We start from the raw sequence: 16,166 nt of genomic DNA, 5'->3' as shown, positions 1-16,166 counted from the left end.
TTCCAACTATAAAAAGGGCCAACCAGCCATAAAGTTAGTGCTTGAAGATGTGTAACAACTCTATAGCTGGTTTCTATCCAGGTTTAATTTAAATGTGTAGTAGGGCCCTTAGTCACACAAAAAAAAGGTAAAGTCCAGAAAAAGAGATGGAAGGACAGATGTCTCCCTCCAGAACTATTTAAGGCAGCGCTAGCTGATGAAACTAGCCATTAGAACAGTGGTTCTCAACCCTTTCAGACTCAGGCACACCATGAAAAATACTCGCTCTTAGCTTTCACTTGTTTTTTGACTCTGGAATAATAATAAATTCTGTTGCAGAGAGCTCAAAAAGACCACAACAGATTCAAATGTTTTTGACACTCTGGATTCTATTTGACATCTCTGGGTTTTTTTTGTCAATCATATGGCCATGTTTGCACACCTCGCAGTGCTAATATTAACCAACACCCCATAGCACTCTTAAAAAGCGTTCACAGCATCCCAGAGTGTTGTGAAACCCTGGTTGGGAATCATTTCTTTGGAGAAACAGGACAATGTTACTGGAAAGCCCTTGAATATGCTCCACTGCCTGAAATCCTGTTCCCAATGGCCATCTGGCTGACCTGAAATGGTTCTGCTGCATTAGGTGCTCCGAGCCTGCAGGAGCACCATAAGATGTTTTTCCATTTCTCCTCTAAGATCTCCCCAAGTGCAGCTATTGCTTGGTCTAAACAGTATAACCAGGGGCCTTATTTTGGCTAGGAAGTGGCATAATACTCCCTTTTGTTCAGTCTACAACCTGACACATCTACTGTTCCTCTTTTGAGGTGCACAGCTCTACATTTGCTCAATGGGGATCCTTCAAACAGCTCAAGATGCCTCTGTTATGATCCAGCTTGATCCTGGCAGGTACAAAGGAAGGAATCCCCTCCAGGACTTGAGTGTAGAGACATCTACTTGACACACAGAAGTATGATTTAGTATTAAGATATCCTTTTTCTTCAGTGGTCTAGTAGTTAGAGCACTTGCCCAGGACATGAGCCATCTGGATTCTATGGCTGCTCTTAACCTCAGGGGGTTTGAACTCATATCACCTCTCCTAGCATGGGGCTCATCAGTGCTTTCAGTGGGAGGCACTGCTTTAATCAAGCTTAGCTTTGTGCAAGGGCTACTTGCAGACAAGCCTACGTTGTTGCTGCTACATCTGCATCACAGCTCCCCCTGCAACAGTGCTGCCACAGCTGCTTCTCCCTGTTGCCCAGGTGAAGCCCCTCAGCTCTGCAGGCCATATAAAATGGCTCTGCAAGCCAAATTCAGGCCACAGGCCTTGGGTTACCAACTGTGTCACAGCAGATTATCTTAAGCCCCAGGGGCTAAGTGAAAGCACCCTCCACCATTCCTTTTGAAGATGGCTTATTGGGGAGCCAAGAGTGAAAGATTTATGGGGCAGGGCAAGCAAGAGGGACCCTGACTTGGAAGGTCAGTGAGCCCTTGGAGGGGGATGGAGGGAATCCTAGATTCTGGACCTTATTCCCAGTGCTGGTTTTGTATTTTATACAATGACTATTTACACTACTGTAAATGCCATTGTAAGTAATGGTGTTATTCTGCTTTATGCTTTAGTAAGAGAGAAAGGATCTGACCCAGCGGAATTGCCTCTGTGCAAGTGACTTTGTCCTGCAAAATAATCTGAAATCATGTTTATCACCAATCGCATTGCTATTCCTACTCTATCCTTTTGCGTAAACTAGAGGTGTGGTAGAAAGCTTGTGAGAGAAGTATAATTTCAGGAGATTTGGCAGTGAACAAAGGAGGCTGGTATCCCACAAGACAAGGTGGGCTAGCAACATAGGGCTGCAGAATGCAAACCCAAAACCCCCTTATTTTTCTGTAAGGAAAGACAGACACAATGAGATTTGCTATTAACAGTCTTCCAGACTTTATTTTATTCTCTCCAAACACCCTCATACATTCCTTCCTATTAAGGATTCTAATTAATGTGTTCCTGAATGGAGAAGTAGTATCATAAGGACTACAACTAGAAGTCTTCAGTATTAGTACTAGTATGAATTTCAGTATTGATACTAAGACAGCTTCACAGGAAAGGCATGTTCATCAGATGGAGCACTTTCTAAAAAGAAGCTTGCTCTTTGCTGTTTGTCCATTCAGTGATTATTAAATGCCAAACATTCACAAACAAGACAAACATTCAGAGCAAGGACTTCCCCCTCCCCACACATACACACACCAAGCCAGAGCCAGGCTCCCATAGAGCTTCAACAACAGGAATAGAAGATATTCTCTTCATATGCTATGGCTTAATGGGTAGGATACTCTCCTGGAACAAGGCAGGTGAGGTTGCCCAGGACTTAGGCATCCCAGATCCTGGAGTATTTGGCAAAAAGTGGACACAACCCCCATACCACTTGCAATGTCAGTTACTAGTTTCATTTTTTCTTCCAATCAGATTTCAGTTAGTGAAACTGGATTGCAACAGAGCATAAATGGAGTTAGATGTCTCGGTGGCCATGCTGTATTGCTTCTTAGAGTGTGCAGTAGCTATAGAGATGGAGACATGTGGCATCTAGACACCTAAACATCTATTGTGCAAAAAAAAAATAGGATTGTACTTGGTGTCTTAGACTGCTTGCAGTTGTTAAAAAATAAATAAAAGTGGCGCTTTACTTTAAACTCGGCATACCCCATGCCAAACCCAGCATATGCCCAGAAGAGACGGCATGTTAGTTGGACCCAGCCCACCCAATGTCTGTATAGATCCAGCACTTTAGTAGGTCCTTTTTGGCACTTTTATCCAGTAGCTGATTGAATCAGCTTTAGATAAAAGGACCAAAAAGCCCTGCTGAAGCACCTGATCTATACAGATGCTGCAGAGCTGGATCAAACTAATGCACTGCTTCTTCCTATAAGGTGTGGCGGGGAGGGCTTGGAGGGGTTCTTAACATCTGCTAGCACCCTTAAACATCTAAAAGCGGAATGTGTTGGACTTCGGCATCTTACAGGTAAAATAAGATCTAGGCCAATGCCTATAGCAGTATGAAATAGTTTATTTACAGATAATATATTTGATCATGAAGGTATTGAAAGGGACCTTAAGCAGATAGCAGCACTTAGTCCATGTATAAGGCACATAAAAGTCTGCACCTTAAAGATCCAAAGTTACTCATTCTCTATTTCATGGTAGATGCTTGAGACCCAAGAGCATGAATTCAATCAAATAATATCTTCTAAGAAACAGAATCCTATATAAGTAATTTTAATTTGCAGAACAAAAGATTGGAAAACTTTACAAACCCGATAAGCTGATCTTGAAAGCTCACACTGTTTTCAAGAAAAGACACTAGCACACTCATTTGCTAAAAATGTTAACACTGTACAGTACCATATTTACCTGAATCCAAGACAACTGAATTTAAGATAACTCCCTCTCCCCTGCAATAAATGTATTAGCATTTTCCATGTATAGAATCTAATTGTTGGAGGGCCGTCTTAAATTCAAACCCCCACTGCTGCAGTGGGAAAGTAGCAGAAGAGTAGGAAGTGGGGGAACAAGCAGTGGGGGAGGAGGTGGGAGAGTCAAGCAGCCTGATCTTTGCCTCTTCCCTCCTATCTTGGTCCCTGCCACCTCTCCCACCCCCACTTGTCCTTCTGCTCTCTGCCCCTCTCAGTGCCTGTCCCCTTACCCCTGCTACTTGACCTCCCTGTGCCTGCACCACCCCCGGTGTCTGCTTCTCATTTGCCCCGCTAGCCCCCCCAGTGCCTGCTCCTCCCTGCAGCCTCTCCTCCCTGTTCCCCCACTGCCACTTACCCTCCAGCTTCAGCTGTGACAGGACAGTAGCCCCACTCCAGCCTGGAGCATGGAGCACATGTTGCACTGGCCCCAGCCCAACCATGCAGCAGCTTTTGTAGCAGCAGCTTTAACTAGACACTAGAGCCAGAGTCTGGGTCAGAGCTGCTGCTACCGTGCCAAGCTGGGGCCAGAGCAACCATGTGCTCAGTGCCAGAGCCTTGCTGGAGGGTATGTGGCAGGGGTAGGAGGCAAATGCTGTGGAGGGGCAGGTGTCAAGGGGGGGAAACAGTGGGGAGGGAGATGGCAGCAGCTACAGCTCTGACCCCAGCACCAGGTCAGGGCCAGAGTTGGAGCCACAACAGCCACCTGCCCTCCTGCCATGTTGCACTTGAATACAAGAGAAGAAGCTTTTTCTCTCTGTTGCATGGAGAAGAAAAACCTTATCTTGGAATCAAATAAATACAGTATATATGGAAACACTGTATTAACAGATTTGTGTGTCAGTGGGAATTCTGTAAAGCAAAAACAAAAAGTCACCACACAGAAATTAAGGGACTCAGTTTTTGAAATCTAATACAAAATTAAAAATCTAATACAAAAATTAAGCAGATCTTCACTCTTACCTATTTTCACTAGCATTGTGGACACATTTGGTTCTGCTAAACAGTTACACTAGAAAAGTAATTCTAGGTGCCAGCTATCTGCAACAAGATAATTATATAAAATCTTTAGATCATATATTAGACATGTATAACAGTATTACATGGGAATGAAGTGGGGCAAGGACTCATTTCCAAAAGACTGAAATCTTTTTACTTTTTTTCTCTCATAAGCTAGCTAGATGGCAGTATCTTCACACAGGAGGATAAACAAGTCAAAAAAAAAAAAAAAAGCTCAAGCTTTATTTCCTTTTTCTGTCACATATCTAGGTATCCTTCTCTTTCTCTTATTACACTCTATTTTAATTTATTTTCTCTGTTTCTGAATTTAGGCTTTAGTGTAGCTAACTATGTTTGAGGAGCCAATTCCTTTATAAGTCTCTGCTTTTTTATAATTTTCCAGATAAATTTGCTTTTAGGTTATGTTCATGCCAAAAATAATATTTTTGGGGAGTTTGGCAAAATTCTTTTTGCGTATTTTTTAATTATCTAAGCACAGGTCAAGTTTTCTAAGGTAAAGTGATTTCATAAACTTTGGGCAGAAAACGAATTAGTTCAACAGTTAACGATGAAGGTCATAACAAGAATGTGCTTTCCCTCAAGATTTTAACACTCTTGCAGCATGTAAGCCAAGATGTATTTGTATGAAACTCTGCCCCCTAAAATAAATTGCAGTTGTGCTTGTAACTTGGGGTGGGTATGTTGCCCACATCGCTCACCCTTATGGCGCCTCTGACTGTTGGTCATTGAAATAAACAGAAGTAGTATTTTGTTTCAGTCATGGTCTGTCCATGAAACATTTAGCCAAGCAGTCATGCCATTTTTTAGCCCTGATCCTGCAGAGGTCTGTCTGCCAACTTAATCCAGTTGGAGAATCAAGGTCTTCATTTATTTGCTGTTCTGTCAGTTTTTCCTTCTAGCTTAAGTCAGGGATCCATTGCCCTTGACTTACTACATCTTTGGCACAAAATCATGTGCAATGATAGCACTTACATAACTATGTATATGCATATTTGTATACAAGAATCCTCAAGAAGAAAATTAATGAAAACATAAATGGGCAGAAGTCAGGGAATTCATAGCTAGCCTTTCCTTAGAGACCTTGATTGGTCCATATTGCACATATATATTAAGTTATAAATCTAACCAAAAGTACAGTAATACAAAATAATGTCGTCTTTATGTGTGAGGAGTGTGCAAGTCAGCAGAGTTGCACTTGGCTTTTCTTAATGCCTTTATGCCTCCAAGTTCTGAACCATAACAATGCATTAGAAAAAATATTACAATAAAAGAAGCCTCAATTTGAACCCTTTTTTGGGGGGAGGGTGTTGATTTGGGGTTTTCGGAGTGGGGAGTTGCTTTTCTTTTTTCTTTTCTCTCTCTGTCTTTCTGTCTCTCTCTTTTTACTGTGAAAATATCGCTGCTCCTGTGGAGTCTAGAGAAATGTTAGCTGTGCTTTTTATGCTTGGCAGCACCCATACTAAAGGTGCGAAATTGTTAATCCCTTTCTCATTCTAAATGCTTTTAGTACAGGTGAAATACAAGAAGGAAACAAAATAGAAACCAGGTCTTACATAAAAAGAAAGGAGGGAATTGAGAAATGAGGTGCTGAAGAAGTAGCACTCACACAGAGAAATACAGAATCTTTCTTAATGAATAACAACCTCAGTGTTTGCCCTTTCACTTCTTTGTTCTCTCATTTCCTCTGGGTAAACCGATCAGAACAGCTTAGAAAATCAAAGCAGAGGAAAGAAAATGCCCTAAAAATAGAAGGTGCAAAATGCAGTCTATTATACTAGATCAGAGCTCCTCAAGGGTTATACTGAGTGGACATTCTAAACAGTTGTGATATGGGAACTCCTAAAATATCACCATAATGCTCTTCTCATGTCTACACAGTCTGTTTATTCCATCTCCCATTAACAAAAATTAGAATTCAGTGTACAGTAAGATAAATCAGAATGTAATATGATAAACTTTAAAGGGCTGCATTATTCATTATTCTTGGGAAAAGTGAACAAAACTAGATTGTCTTCATTTTTAAAAGACTTAATCCTGTTTATTTGTAGTGAATAACATTCTTTAAAGAATAGTTTCTCATTCTTTGCTACCTCAATATGTTCCCTGGAAAGGGAAGTATACTAAAAGGTGTTTGAGAGGCTGGTAATATATTTTCCTTCTGAAACCAAAGAAACAATGTATATGTTTGCTTGACTGTATGTGTTTTCATTTACTGTCACAAATTCCATGGAAAAGATTAAGGTTGCAGGGATACATGATTCCACTTTTTTTTTTTTTCATTAGATATGTGTGCTTAGACTGGGAAAAAGGGAAATATATCCCCTGAACACTGGGCAAAGGGGCAGACATTAGGCCAGTGACTCTGAGCCTCAAGATAGAAGGATGGATGGCCAGGGGGGCAGAGTGGGAATGGAGCCAAGAAAACTGAGCAGACTGAGAGGCAGAAGAGTCTGAATAGAGGGCAGGAAAATAACTCTAATGTGTCAGTGAAACAAGTAAAGCCTTTGAACCTAGGGGCCTCCAGCAAAGATCAGGATCCCTTGGACTAGGCACAATACAGACAAATAACCAAGGAAATAGTGTCTGGTTTAGAGAACTTGTGTCAGAGACAACAAAACATGAACAAAACAGGCAAACAAGGTGGAATTGGGATGAGAGGATGAAGTAACAATAAAATGGACAGAGCTTAGTAGCAGATAGAAATCACAGCTCATAGTCCAACGGGTGTGACTTACAGTGGTCAAAGTGGAGGTAAATTTTAAGGAGAAACGTTTAGAAGGTTTCTGAGGAACAAATGGATATAAATGGTCCATATGTAAATTTAGATTCTAAACTGGGAGAAGGTTTCTAGACCTTAGAGAAATGAGATTCTGGAATAATTTTCCAAAAGGAGCGGTGGGGGCAGCCCTCCCTAATTTAAAGATAAGGAATCAAAGAACCATGGGGTGCTTTCCAGTCTGATGTTCCTGTTGAAAGTCTTTCCTAAGCATGGAGGGTGCAGAGGTCATGGCACAGAAGAGCATACTAATCAATACAACCAACATATAGGGGCATTTTCCGAAACCCGTAGAAAGCTTTAAATTCCCATCAATCCAGTTTCCCATCAGAGAGATGGAATGTTTTGTGTAGCTTTCAGAAATCATGAGAAGCTTTCTGAGGACAGACTTTCTATAAATTGCTGTAGATCCTTTTAGAATGTATTCCCTAAACCTGTATGACTGCTGTACTGCCTATGTGAAATACCTGGAAAGAGAGAATGTCACTATATATGCAAGAAGCTCCTAAATCATGGGTGCTCAACTCCCTGGTCCACGAGCTAAATCTGGCCCAGAGAGCCATGGCATCTGGTGCTCAGGGCTCCTCTACAGGTCAGGCAGTTTGTCAGCAGGGTGCAGTGGCAGCAAATTTCAAAGCCCAGTCAGCCAGATTGCAGCCAAGCCACCCCCACATCTTCCTCCATGCATGGCTGAATCAAGCCCCCACCCTGCATGCTAGATCAGGTTCATGGGGCCAGTCTACCAGCTGGATCTAGCCTGCAAACAGACGGGGTACCACCGATCCAGCCCACAGGGAAAAAGGTTGGGGCACCACTGTCCTGAACTGATCTTCAAAACCTAGCAGGAAGAGATCCAAATGTTTACCCTTTTTTTTAACACTACTTACAAATCCATTAAATATGAGTTTTGTTTTTTTCCAATATGGAAATAATTTGCATTTGTAGGTGAAGGGCCTTAATGTTGGCTCAAAATATAGTAATACCTGTGAAATAAGAGACTTTGGAGAAGTGATTTCAAAGGCCTTTTAAAGGAGCATCTTAGAAATGCATACCAGAAGCAAGTTTATTACTGCATTTGCAGGTGGATCCACTGAGAAGTCTGCAGCTGAGCTGGTTTATACAAAATTAATGTAGGATAGAAAATCTTGTATGTTCATTGCTGTGTATTGCACTCAGATACAGCTGATACAACACAAAATAAGAGTTACAAGAATCAAAGTGGTCTCAGATCAAACATGAATGGCTAGAATTTGTAAGGTTTAGAAATGGTTACAGGCTGCTTATATGCTGTACATTTCGTCCAAAACCCATTTCATCTATAGGTATCTGAATGTTAGTTAGCTGTCTAAAAGCTGATGCATAAGCAATGTTTAGGGCACTTTTGCAGAATTTAGACACTATTTCCACCTGAACAACTGGGCTTGTCCTTTTCAGAGTTCTCAGACGGGATTAACAGAAGTCAAAAAGTGAAATAGGATTTGGGCCTTCAAGGTCAAATAAGGTTTTCTTCATGTTGTTATGCCCTGCATCACCAAAAGCCAGGATCTTGCTATTCTGATGACCTCTATAGTATTTATTATCTGGTAAAAGTAGGACATAGTATATATGATGGTGTGAGATTCACACACATTGAAAACATTACAATAAAATTACAAACCAGAGCACAATAATCCAAAACACAGCAAGAATATTGAGGCAATATTGCTTTAGGCAGTAGCAAGAGCAAAAATATTTTCATTTACTTTGAGGGCATGAGGCCAGAGGTCAAAAATCTGAATGTCCAGTCTCTTGTTGAAAACAAATTGTACATGTGGCTCATAGACAAACTATCAGCATTTTTTTTTTTACTCTACATGTATATTCTCTTATTTTTCACGATTTTAAACTTATATTTATCATAGCATCATAGGAAAGTAGGGCAGGAAGGTAATCTAGTCCAGCCCCCTGCTGGACAACTCCCCACTCCAAAAACCCCAAATCAAGGCAGGATCATCCGTGACTAAACTATTTCAGCCAAGTGTCTGTCCAACCTGCTCTTGAAAGTGTACAGGAATTAAAATTCTACAATGTTTCTAGGTAGCCTGTTCCAGTGATTAACCACTTCCATAGTCAGAAATCTTCAATCTAAATTGCCTCTGCTGTAGCTTGAGGCCATTGCTCCTAATCCTGTCCTTTGTGTCCACAGAGAATATTCTATCTACATCCTCTCTGTAATCACCCTTCAGGTATTTGAAAAGTGTTATCAAATCTTCCTCATCTTCTCCACAATAAATAGCCCTAGTTGTTTTAGCCTGTCCTCATAAGTCATGCTTCTGAGGCCTCTAATTATTTTTGTTGCTCTGAGCTGCACTTGTGATACACTGTCCACATCCTTCTTAAAGTGTAGGGCCCAAAACTGGACACAGTACTCCAGTGCTGAATAGACCAGAAGAATCACTTCCCTAGATTTGCAAGTGCCATTCCTCTTAATACAACCCAGGCTACTGTTGACTTTTTTTGTAACAGGAGCACACTGTTGGCTCACATTATGATCCCCAGGTCCTTCTTATGCAGTAAATCAAGTCATTATTAGTATAATGGATTGCTGTACCTTACTTTAGTTGGAGAATAGGTCAAAATATCTTTTTTCATACAGCCTCCCCCACCTAACCCCATTCTTCCCCTCCCCTGGAGTCTTCAGGAAGAAATCCTTGGTACCCCAGCTGTGGAGTCAAGCAACTAGGGAGTGGGGAGAGGTGATAATAGGTGATACTAGAGCTTGTACAAGGCCTCTTTTTGGATGGCCCTATCTTCCTGAGAGAGTGTGACTTGTGATTATGCTCTGTAACTTTTTCTGCCAGAGCTTTTAGAGCACATCTCTGCACAGAGAACCTCATGGAGAGTCACTCTTGTGAGTCCTTTCAAGAAGACTTTTCTACAAGAGCGGTTAGACTGTTACAATCAGCTTCCCCATCTTTTGTGTAGATTTCTCATGTACCACTATGTAGAGAGATACTTCAAAATATAGAAAAGTGGCATTGTATCTCTTCAAAAATAATGTCAGCCAGCCAGTGCAGTACCTTCAACAACTTATTTTCTTTAAGCTGATAGATTTCAAATTGATTCTCTCTAAATTAGACTTTAAGGTTTCCTAACTATCATTCTATAGTAAAGGCCAAGGTAATATTGTTAAACCTTTTTAGAATGATTATAGCAGCATTGCTCATTATTACAAGATAAAAAGGTCAGTAATGATGATTTTGCAGCCTGATTAGTGTCTGTGTAATTATTAGTGATTGGCCATGGATTTCATTCCAGTAGTATTGGTTTTGGACACAATTCTAAGTGAAGACAGAGAATAGGGAATGCATTAAAAAATCATAATAAGTGTAGCAAACACAAAGAATGAGAATCTTTAAAAAGCCAAGGTGCTGCATGGGTATTTCATACAGAACAAACTGCATATACCATGTCCAATGTGAAACAATTATGAAGTCTCCCCATGAGCACCTTTGCATTTTTCCTATGCTGCCATTTCTGTGTAAGGAAAATCTCCCTGTTAAGATAGGGAGATCTTATTTGCCCTAAGCTGTCTGTCTCCTTGAAGTTCATTCCTGCTGTGTTGCATACAGAAAATTGTCATCTGAGAAGAGCTAAGCAGATGGGGAATTGTAATTGTTGCTACCAGTGGGCTACAAGTTGTGCACCCAGCTACTAAGCATCCATTTTGGGCAGGGACTGTCATTTTCTCTAGACAGAGCAAAACACAAAGGAACCTGCCTACCTGACATATAGGCCTTACCGCAATATAAATATTGAACAATTATCTATGTGTTTCTTGCCTTAGCCTTTCTCCCCCTCCCTTTTCCCTCCTGTTTGTTTTTTTCACATATTATGTCTCATTTTAAGTCCTTCTGAACAAGATTATCTTTAAACAGTGCCCATTATGGTGGGGCCCTGACATGACTGAAGCCTCTGGGCGCCACAAAAATATAACTTGAAGATGTTTATAATTAGAGGTATAAATGTTGGCATGTCTTCTAATAATACAGTAAGGGAAGCTCATACACCCAGATACTAAATATTCTTATGGAACATCCCTTACTTCTCAAGTTGGTTTCACAATTTAGACTTCAAGTGGATCATTTAGTAAAATTAGTGGGAGCAGTTACTCCATTTTCCTAGGACAGAATTAACAAATTACAGGTGCCTCCAAAAGCTAGAAAATATCTTGAGCATCTGATCCACCCTGAGGCAGAGCATGCCACCATTTTGCTTTAAACAGATCCAAGCTCCTGCTTTGGAAAACAATGTAACCTGCAGATATGACAACACATGTCAGTCCTGAAAATGCAGCTTATCACTGGGCAGTCTTCCTTTGAAAAATGGAACAGCTTGGTGCTTATTGTCTCCCACCTAGAAACAAAAGTTTCTGAGGTAGTCACAGGCAGATGGGTGTCATTGTTAACTATGTTTATTTCATAATATACCTACCGCGGCAAACTGGTAGCAGAGAAATAGACATATTCCAGCCAACTTTTGGAACAGTGGCTGCACACAATTTTATTTTTCAACAAAAAGTATTAAAAAGTAACCAAATGGGCAACTGGAATTAATGGCCTTACATTCTTTGTTGGTGGTCTGTATGTCAGAGGTAGTATGTTGCCGAGGTCATTTTCTAACCATCTTATATTTTTTTTTGATAAAAGCCACGCTAAATGGTGATGCACATTTACAGTGGCTAAATGGGACATTGTACCTTTTAAGACTGTCTTGCATCTTACTTGAAATGTGATTTGAAATGGCTTGAAATGTGGCTTGAATGCCTAGCTAAACAGGAAAAAGGAGTATTTCCATAGGATGGCATTGCCTAGAGTTGGTCCTTAGGTCTGAAGTAACAACTCAGTAATGATGCAGTAACTCAAGTGTGCTCCCTAACCGTTGAACCCAGTTTGGAAGGCACTGGAAATCTGGTTTGTTTTGTCTATATTGTATGCTGGATATGCTGATGGGGGTGTAGTTTGAGGGCTTTTTTTTTTTTCTTAAACCATCTGTTAAGATTGTATTTAAAACTGCGTCATGCAAAGCATAACATGCTTTTGGCCTTTTGATACTGGAAATAGGACTGCCACGTGTAAACAGGTTCCTGTACATGGATCCTAGCATACTGAAGTGTCACATTAGTAGAATTAGCAGTTACGTAGATTGGTAAATTATAGGCCTGAAGGGACTATAGTGCTCATCTAGCCTGACTGCTTGTATAATACAGAGAAAATGGGAAAGGTTTTTCAGTTCACCGACCTCTAAAAGAGAGAGAGAGAAGAAAACCAACCTAGTATTAGGGTTAATATTGAACGTAGCATCCAGACCAGTAACCTTCATGGCTCAACTTGATTCCCAGGGAAGTCAGGGACAAATATCTCTACTTAATTCCCTCTCCTAGCCCATTCAGCACTTCTAAGAATTAGCTGGGGAACTGCAAATAATTTGTCTTGTTCCTTCTCATTTTCCCTTTACTTTAAAACATGCATCTGCTATCTTGAAGTTCAATATCCCATTTGTCTAATTTCACTCTCATGAGACTGTGGTATTGAGAGGGGAAAAAAGGACAGGTTTGTGATATGCAAAACTTTTCACCCAGCATAGGTAGATGGTGTAATCAGTGTCTTAACTAGACCAAATCATAAACAACAGTGTATTACTTTTGGGTTAAAGTCATCAGAAAAACCAATAATGTCTTCATTTCTTTAACAGATAATCCTGAAATAATCAGCAGAAATGGAATGGAATGTCAAGAAGCCTCACTGAGAATGGCAAAACATTGTTACTGTACATACTGTCCTGTTTCCTCCTCTTTAGAGTTGCCACAAACTGCATGCTAAGTAAAGATTTTGTTCTTATGGACAAATCACAAACTCTAAGAAGCTAGTGCTGCTATGTTATATATGAATAGTAAATATGGTATGCTTACTGTATCCCAACCTAAAATAGTTAACTACCTGATACCAGCTGTGATGTTTCAAGACTTAAAGGGTACATTTACTTTTAAAGATTTTATAAACATAGTTTACTTCTTAGGAATATTGTCTTATCTCCATAACTATAGCGAATGCAAATGGTCCAATTAATTTAGTATTATAAGATTCATGACGTTATGAATCTTTCAAGTTTAGCAATAATTCATTTATATTGGCTAAGATATATCCCAGTTGCAGGTTTATTTTTAACCCTAATTACACATGTTTTGTTTTTTTCCTTGGTTAAAGTAGTCCTGTGTTTACTTCCCTAGTGAGTTGATTCCCAGACAAAGAAAGGAAGTGAAACACACTACAGTCCTTGTGCTCATCACCCTGCCAGTCTACAATTTTAAATAGAAAACCCAAAGCAAAGCACAAATCTTTAGATGCACCTAAGTTGATATTTGACTTGGATGAACAAGCTGCATTGAATCGTGGGATTCTAGAATAGCAAAAGAAAAATCTAAAACTTTGCACGGTATGAATCTCATACCCCCAACAAAGTCTTGAAAATTTTATTTTACAAGTATATTTATAATGTTTTTAAAAGAGACTTTGCAGAAGTGCCTAAAATTTGCCACATCAGACTTGAAGGAAGTGAGGCTGATGCCAACAATCTAATATACAGTAAGTGATAAATGTTTCAAAATTGCAATCAGATTATCACAAAGAGCCAAGCTATTAAGTAACTTCTATAAACAACCAAACACCTAATTAAAGAGGCTGTAGGTGAGGAGATTTGTATGATATTCTCATTTAAAAAAAAGGAATTCAGTCACTGAAAACCTGGTAAGTGACTTTAATCTAGATTATTAACGAAAAATTAAACGTGTAGGGAGCGCTTAAGTTTAATAAACCATTACTGTTCTTGTATTTTTTAAACTAGATTATAGGATGATAACTGGATTACAGAGTGGAGAAATAATACTAGTTATTTTAATCTTTTTTCTTTAAAACATATTTTATGTCACAAAGTATGAAGATATCTTTAATACAATTATATACATATTATATATACATACATACATATATATGGATGAAACAGATTTTAATGTTGTTTACTTTTTTAAATGATTTGTTGATTTACACAGTAATTATATATGTACAATTAAAATTTCATTTAAGTTTGGTTTAAGATTTGTTTCAAGCACTATTGTACCAAATATTTCATATTTCACATTTTATATGTTGCACGTGTCACATAAATACATCGTTTTTAAATTATGATTTAAAAAACAAAACAGCTGTTATAAATGAATATTATGTATAATTGTTTGCAGCATCAGTTTTCTATGTGGACATTATTAGTGATTGCAGTATTTTAACTTAAACTTTACAGATTGATTGTAAAATATTTTAAACTTTGGCAGCACTGCCTGTTCTGAAAGACTAGAGGCACTAACAACATGATTATTTGTTTTGGAAATGACTTCCCATTCTAAATCTTGTTTGTCAAATGTCTAATTACTATCTCTTTATATTAAGATTGTAGATTTGATCACCCAGAAGAAAACAAAATCACAATCTGATTGTAAAATTAACATAGTGCTTGTAATGTTGCATTTGTTTTAATTTGTGGGAAAATAATGTATCTTAACTTGTTCCTTTAGCAGTTAAGGTATCACCATTATGTACTATTAAAACACTAATGTTTGTAGACTTTGTCAGTCATTTTAACCAGGTAGCTGACACTGCAACTTGCCTATATCTGTCAAAGTTGTTTTCATTTTATTTTTTTTAATACTAGTTAATTTAGGCATTTTGGTAGCATATTGTATAATATTAAATGGTAAATTATCCACATTGTTTAAATATTTTCTGTAGTGAACTCTTTAAAACATTGTTTTGTGTGATCTTTTTATGTTTCAAAATAATTATTCTATATTTTTTACAGTTAATCCAATATTACTATTTTTGGCCCGTTGATGACAACATTCCAGATACATCAGGGCTTACATCCAGACAAATTTACACACAAAAGAAAAAATGTATTTTTAATATGAGATCCATTTTCCGACTTTATGACTTTGTAATATTCCTCAAAACTGTAAAAGTGCAAACCTATGCTAACAAGAAGGAGGCAATTACGCAGATGAGCAAATAAATGTAGAACAGATTCTGCATTTTATTTATTTATAAAGTAATTTTATAGAATATTTCAAAATTTGGGAAGATCTAAAACTATTTTTCTGTATAAATATTATTTGCCAAAACTTTGTTTATATTTTAAAAAGAAAGTCTAATGGAGATGAATAAATCTTAAATGCTTTGTTGAATTAAAGAAAAGGAACTCCCCAGAAAAAACCATGAGATGGGCCAACACTGAGAAACTATAGTTGAGAGGTAATTTCAAGTTACTTGAGATGTCTCTGTATTTATTTTGTACAAATGAAACAGCACTTCACCAAAATACCTTATCATTTGCCTCTCTCATACAAAATATAATTGACAACAGTTCTACTGACTATTTCAATAACAGTTTAAGAATCCCCTTCATTCATTCCTTTCACTGTAACCATAGCAATCTGTTAAAATATCCATTATATTTTCGTTGTGACGTTAAATTTATTCACCCATTGTGCAACCACTGAAATAAAAAGAAGCATTTTAAAACGATTGCAGTAGTGCAGTGTTCTTTTTTTCAGGTTTCTCTCTTCTTTTTTTTTCATTGTACAAGTAGAAGAGATTAAATTCCATAAAGTAAACCATTCTGGCTCAGGACAAAACAGTGTTCCGCATAGTGTGGACAGAATTCTCCATTCCTTTTCCTTAACCATTAGGCAGTGGAGCTGACAACTGCTACATCAGGGGTGGCCGATGTGCCACATGCTTGCCACAAGTGGCATGGGTAATGTCTGTTTGCAGGCAGCAAATCAGACACAGTATATATGTAGCAGAGCAGCTGCCAAGTTAGGGAGCAGAAAACA

At 38.6% G+C, this 16,166-nt stretch overlaps 1 protein-coding gene across 10 annotated transcripts in view; it reads left to right on the top strand.

The window, feature by feature from the left end:
* The window catches only part of MBNL2 (muscleblind like splicing regulator 2), a 184,162-nt gene extending 168,307 nt beyond the window's left edge, over positions 1-15,855 (top strand). For 8 of the 10 annotated variants that reach the window (XM_019486935.2, XM_014596997.3, XM_019486934.2 and 5 more), the window contains one exon: positions 12,977-13,085. In XM_019486935.2, coding sequence (XP_019342480.1) covers positions 12,977-12,991 — 15 coding nt within the window. In that variant the 3' untranslated portion in view covers positions 12,992-13,085. Of the gene's footprint in view, positions 1-12,976 lie in introns of all 10 variants that reach the window. The other 2 variants (XM_019486939.2, XM_019486936.2) reach the window with 1 other exon arrangement.
* The last annotated feature ends 311 nt before the right edge of the window (positions 15,856-16,166 follow it).

This window comes from Alligator mississippiensis, chromosome 1 (genome assembly GCF_030867095.1).
Source record: "Alligator mississippiensis isolate rAllMis1 chromosome 1, rAllMis1, whole genome shotgun sequence".
Lineage (NCBI taxonomy): Eukaryota > Metazoa > Chordata > Crocodylia > Alligatoridae > Alligator > Alligator mississippiensis.
This window is presented reverse-complemented; position numbering and strand designations above follow the sequence as displayed.